Source organism: Hordeum vulgare, chromosome 6H (assembly GCF_904849725.1).
Source record: "Hordeum vulgare subsp. vulgare chromosome 6H, MorexV3_pseudomolecules_assembly, whole genome shotgun sequence".
In the NCBI taxonomy this organism is placed as follows: Eukaryota; Viridiplantae; Streptophyta; class Magnoliopsida; order Poales; family Poaceae; genus Hordeum; species Hordeum vulgare.
Genome location: NC_058523.1, coordinates 537410793 through 537416332, shown reverse-complemented (window position 1 = coordinate 537416332; position 5540 = coordinate 537410793). Strand labels below are relative to the sequence as shown.

The following is a 5540-nucleotide window of genomic DNA, read 5'->3' as shown; positions in this document are numbered from 1 at the left end:
CTACCTATAATAAAACAAGGCCGCACGACTTTTGACCCATTCCGAGGAAGTTTTATACGCACTTTTAAAAACAATATTTTTGGGATGCCACCGACGTGTGCGTGTGTGGTTGGTCTCAAAACGGTCATCGACGAGAACGGGGAGAACTGCAACTACGAACGGATGCAAGTTTTGAAAAATGAAGACAACGGACTGCCGGTGCTATGCAGATGATCCGAATGATGCGATGATGAATGCGACAATCACATAAATCACAGGACGAAACTTGAAATAAAATGAGAATCTTCCGGAGCATCGGTCCCGGGATGTTACAACGTCGACCAGCCGAAGGAGCCGCCCAGCGGCAAGCGCTGGAACTACGGCCACTACCATGAGGTGGGACGGCCAACCAACTTATGCAAGGTGATCATGGACTCCCAGTTGGATGCCATACCTATGTCGCTGGACTTCACAAAGCACTTCTCGTCCGTGCCAGAGGGGTTCAAGCTGAAGACGAACTCAGATTACTCCTGGAGGGTGACTGTCCGGCTGTTGAACGAAGGGTCACCCTCGATCAGGGTTGGGGCACCTTCGCCGCCGTCCATCAGATCAAGATATAGGCTTCATGGTGACTTCCAAGCTGCTGAGTCCCGACATGCTCAAGGTTATCGTGTTCAATGACGATGGAATTAAAGTGGTGACCAGGTGCGCGAAGCACCACGAAGCCTTCGCCGTGAACCCTTAGGACAACCCCGACATGCTCCAGCTGCTTTTAGTTTAATCTCGAACTGCTTTTGCGTTTAAACCGATGTGTTTTAATTATGGCACAATATTACTATTATGTTCAGTTATGTGTGTGATTCCTGAGGCCGTTGTGTACTGGTAACCTCACCACCGCATCGAAGAGGTTACCAGATAACAGGCGGTGCATGCCACCAAACAGCAGGTTGTGTGTTTGTAAGTACACAAACAGTCAACAAAAACAACATGTCTAGAGTGACACATTATGCAGCCTAGAGTGTATGCAAGCAACCAAAATAAATATAGATGTTAGTTGTGTTTATTTTACCTCAGACAAACCTTGTTTACCCAAGTTCTATGGGTCAGTCCCATCAACTACGCCTACCAAACACGTCCTACGTGATTGTGAATCTGATATCAAGACTTGTGTGTGCACCATGTGCTGCTATACATGCGCTCACATCGTTCGACATTAGACATATTTAAATTACTCTATGCAAAAACTTCCTAAAAGAGAAATAAGATTTGAATTAGATGTTTTTATTATAGATTATATGATACGTATAAACAGGCTTACTAACTTGCACACATCAGTTTGCTTGCTATATGACGTGTACTTTTACAGAAAAGACAAACTTCTCTATGGTAAACCAGTTTATGAAGGACAATATATTAATAATAACAATACTAAATCATTAAATATATTTTCATATTTTATTTATTCATTTGGTTCTAGAGACTTATATATTTTGTCAAACATAAAAGTGTTTGGCTAACGAAAACTAATATAGGTTATTAATATATGTTTTCAAACAGAGGAAGTAACAGAAAGCGCAAATTAAGCAAGAATCCTTCATGCTCCCTTCGTCTCATAATGTAAGAGCGTTTTTAATATGTTAAAAAAAGCTCTTATATTATGGGTCAAAAAATGTTTTTTATATTATGAAATGGACAGAGTACTTTATAACCCTATAAAAAGTCATTACACGAATAGTTCGATGGCATAAGTTTTAGTTGATACACAAATAGAAAAATTTACATGATATAACAAACATGATGAATAGTGAGCAAAGGTTTGGTTGGTGTTGCATTGTCTTTTTAGTGTTCCACGCCATAACCTTCTAGCTATCAGCTTTAGTCAAATCCTCCGTGTCTCACAATTTCCCTTTTGCTTGTAGGGACAAGGGACCAAGCAATAGTAATCATCACCTCAACGTCAGCAATGGCAAATTTATCCCGGGTTATGTTGCAAAAGTGAGGCTCTAAACAGATACGACCCTGTGCACCGATATCACCAGATTTTGAGTAGGCTTCTATGGCAATGTCCAACACTCCTTCAATTTCTACAGAAACAACTTGCCTCGGCAGGTATATGTGACCATCGGGACCTTTCAGCATTGCTCCATCTTTTGATTCAATCAGTACATTTTGGCTAGATGAGGGATTAATAGCACGAGTGACTCCACTATCAGTGATCACCGTTTCCCGTGAAGCTGAGGAGCAAGTAACTCGGCCACCATATTCAAACGGCCATGAACCAGAGTTGACAACTTGGACACTCAAGATGGTAGCCTGGACCGTGTCATGGACCCGCTGCAAGCATAACTCCAGTGTACATAAACAATTATCAATGTGAATGGTAGATACACCAACACTTCCTCCACCATAATCGGAGACACGGCTGATCAATGCTTTATCTTGAGATTTTGTTGGACCTTTCACTTTCAGTTGGATTTCAATGTTAACCATGTCTGTAAACACAATTGCACGTGGTGGCCCAATTAAGCGCAAAGAAGAATCCTGCAAACATCATCGTTCACCTCATTAACCAACCAATATCTCAAAAAATAAAACGAAGAGCACATTAAGAATGTACGTACCTCTTGTTTGAGTTCTTGGGCCTCGCTCCTAGTGCAAGAGAAGAGAATGTTACGGTTATGATCCGCGGTGTCCCTAACAGCAATCACACCATACACAAACAATGGCCAGGCGAGACCCTCAGCTATTCGAGAGAGCTTGATGGAGAAAACCTGCAAGGTTTCCGGAGTAGACCCACAATACCTGTGGGAGATGCATCCAGCTGGTCCACAGTGCGTAAATTGCATGGAACTCAGCGACGCTGTAAAAATATTAACCACGCGTTAGAATGTTCTGATTAATTAACGGGCATGAGATGGCATGAACTACCACTCATCACCAGCAAAACAAACAAGAATCCATTGCCTGCTGCCCAAAGTATGAAGGAAAGGATATAAAGTTCGGTAGTAGCATGAAAAAGACGACATGTTTTATTCAAATGTATATATATTAATTATAATCCGCCATATTATTATATATCTTGTATACTTGTTAATTATAGTGATGGGATGATGGGAATACGGAGTACTCCGTAGATGGGAACGGAGATGTCCTAAAGGTCCCCCGTCCCCATATGAAATTGTCCCATTGTCATCCCTAGGGTGAAAGCAGTGTTCTTATATCTGAACTGGAATCAAGCGACGCTAGCTAAAGAGTTTTCAAGCACCAGGCCGGATTAGCAGAAGCGATTAATTAAACAAAATTGATGGATTGGTTGGCGGGCGTGTTACTCACTGGTGTCCGTGAAGAAGCCGCAGGTCTCGCCCCAGGCAGATTCCCAGATACTAATATGTGAAGCGAATGCCTCCGCCTCGCAAGCCATCTCCTTGTCGATTTGTTCCGGACTCATCAGCGCCGAGGTCTTCTTGAGCTCCGTGTTGGTCGTCGATTCGCCCGCCGATCTTTCCGTCTTACTCCCGTGATCTGGATCGAATAGACAGCAAAAATACCGGCGGCGGGGCGGGTGAGAGGGTTTGTTTGTTTGGGATCAAATTGATCCGTACTTATAGGTGCTATGAGCAAGGGAAGGCTTTTCCGATCGGATCCGGAGGCTTTTCCGATCCGATTGGGTTTTGTTTCTTTTTCTTTCAACCCAAGGCAAATCGCGTCGGATGACCTTGTGTGGGCCCAGGCACGACGCATGACCTTAATAATCTCCCTCCGTAATCCGTTTCCCGTTGGCAGCCGGATTCGCCGCAGCCCGTATCTCTTCTCTCCCTCGCGCGTGTGCCCAGCTCCATGGACGCGGATTTATCCTAACACGCGGTATATACATAATTGTGACCGTCATGATCACAGTATTTAACAAAAATCAACATTCTACTCACGTATGGAAGCAACTAGTTAGCGAGCGCTTCCTTGCGAGCTTTCCACCGATCGCTCCCGCGCGCCGTCATTTGGAGCGTTTTCAACCGTCGTCACGTGTCGTTTCCTTCGATTTTTTTTTTCACACGCGTTTTCGTTTCTTTAATGGGTTTTTTTGAATTTTTTTGGTGTTCTGGTTTTTCACCGGTCTTTCATAAACGAAAAAATTCATGAAAAACAGTTTTTTTACGTGAAAAAACTGGTTTTCTGTTTTTTTGCGAGAGCCACGGTTTTGCTTCAGCAAGAGGCACGATTTTGCCTTCGCGAGCCTCTCGGAAAGGAAAAAGATACGTTTTCATTTTTTTACGAGAGGCATGGTTTTCTTTTCACAAAAGGCACGGTTTTGCCTTCGCAAGCCTCTCGGAAGGGAAAAAATACGTTTTCATTTTTTTACAAGAGGCACGGTTTTCTTTTCACGAAAGGCACGGTTTTGCCTTCGCGAGAGGCATGCCTGTGCCTTTCGGAAAGGAACGAGAGGCACGGTTTTGCTTCCGCGAAACGCACGGTTTTACCTTCGCGAGAGGTGCCTCTCCCGAAAGGAAAATTTTTGCGTAGCAATCAGCATAAAAAAGAATCAACTCAAAAGCTCTTACATAAAAGAAAATGAAAATTCTTTTCCTGAGCAGAAAGTTTCTGCCTTTTCCAGCATGACCAAACGATCATCCCCAAGACTAATCATAACTGTTTTTCTTGGCACAAACGCAAAAAGAAACACAAAAAACACAATCATAACAGAATTATGAAAGTGTGGAAAACACAAAACAGAAAGAAAAAGGATAGATTCATTGGGTTGCCTCTCAACAAGCGCTTTTGTTTAACGCCCTTAGCTAGGCAAAAGGTGATGAAATCACGTATAGTCATCTTTGGTGCTCAAACCATAGGTAGCCCTCATCATAGATTCATAAGGCAATCTTATTTTCTTTCTAGGAAAGTGCTTCATGCCCTTCTTTAAAGGAAATTAAAGTCTAATATTCCCTTCCTTCATATCGATGATAGCACCAATAGTCCTTAGGAAAGGTCTACCAAGAATAATGGGACATGAAGGATTGCAATCTATGTCAAGTACAATGAAATCCACGGGTACATAGTTCTTATTTGCAACAATAAGAACATCATCGATCCTCCCCATGGGTTCCTTGACAGTAGAATCCGCAAGATGCAAATTAAGGGAACACTCTTCAATCTCATGAAAACCAAGAATATCACATAAAGACTTTGGAATCACGGAAACACTAGCACCCAAATCACACAAAGCATTGCACTCATAGTTTTAGATCTTGATTTTGATAGTAGGTTCCCACTCATCATGAAGTTTTCTAGGTATAGATACTTCTAGTTCGAGCTTCTCTTGAAGAGATTTCATCATAGCATCTACGATATGCGCGGTAAAGGCTTTGCTTTGCATTGTCTATAAGCATGTGGTGAGTTTGCAATGGATTGCATCGAAGAAATGCATTCAAACAAGGAGCAATTATCATAATTGAATTCCTTGAAATCCAAAGTGGGAGTTTCATTACTACCCAAAATTTTGACTTCTTCTACTCCACTCTCCACACTTTTATCATCAAGATAGGTGGTCTCCGAATCATTGGGGCGTT

At 42.4% G+C, this 5540-nt stretch overlaps 1 protein-coding gene across 1 annotated transcript; it reads right to left on the bottom strand.

Annotated features, from left to right (window-relative positions):
- Positions 1-1639: 1639 nt before the first annotated feature.
- On the bottom strand, positions 1640-3658 carry LOC123403639. Its single transcript, XM_045097560.1, has 3 exons — positions 3313-3658; positions 2601-2839; positions 1640-2520 (listed from the first exon to the last, which is right to left on the bottom strand). Exons 1-3 carry the CDS (start codon positions 3425-3427, stop codon positions 1855-1857), a joined length of 1020 nt encoding a protein of 339 aa, XP_044953495.1. The 5' UTR covers positions 3428-3658; the 3' UTR covers positions 1640-1854.
- Positions 3659-5540: the final 1882 nt, after the last annotated feature.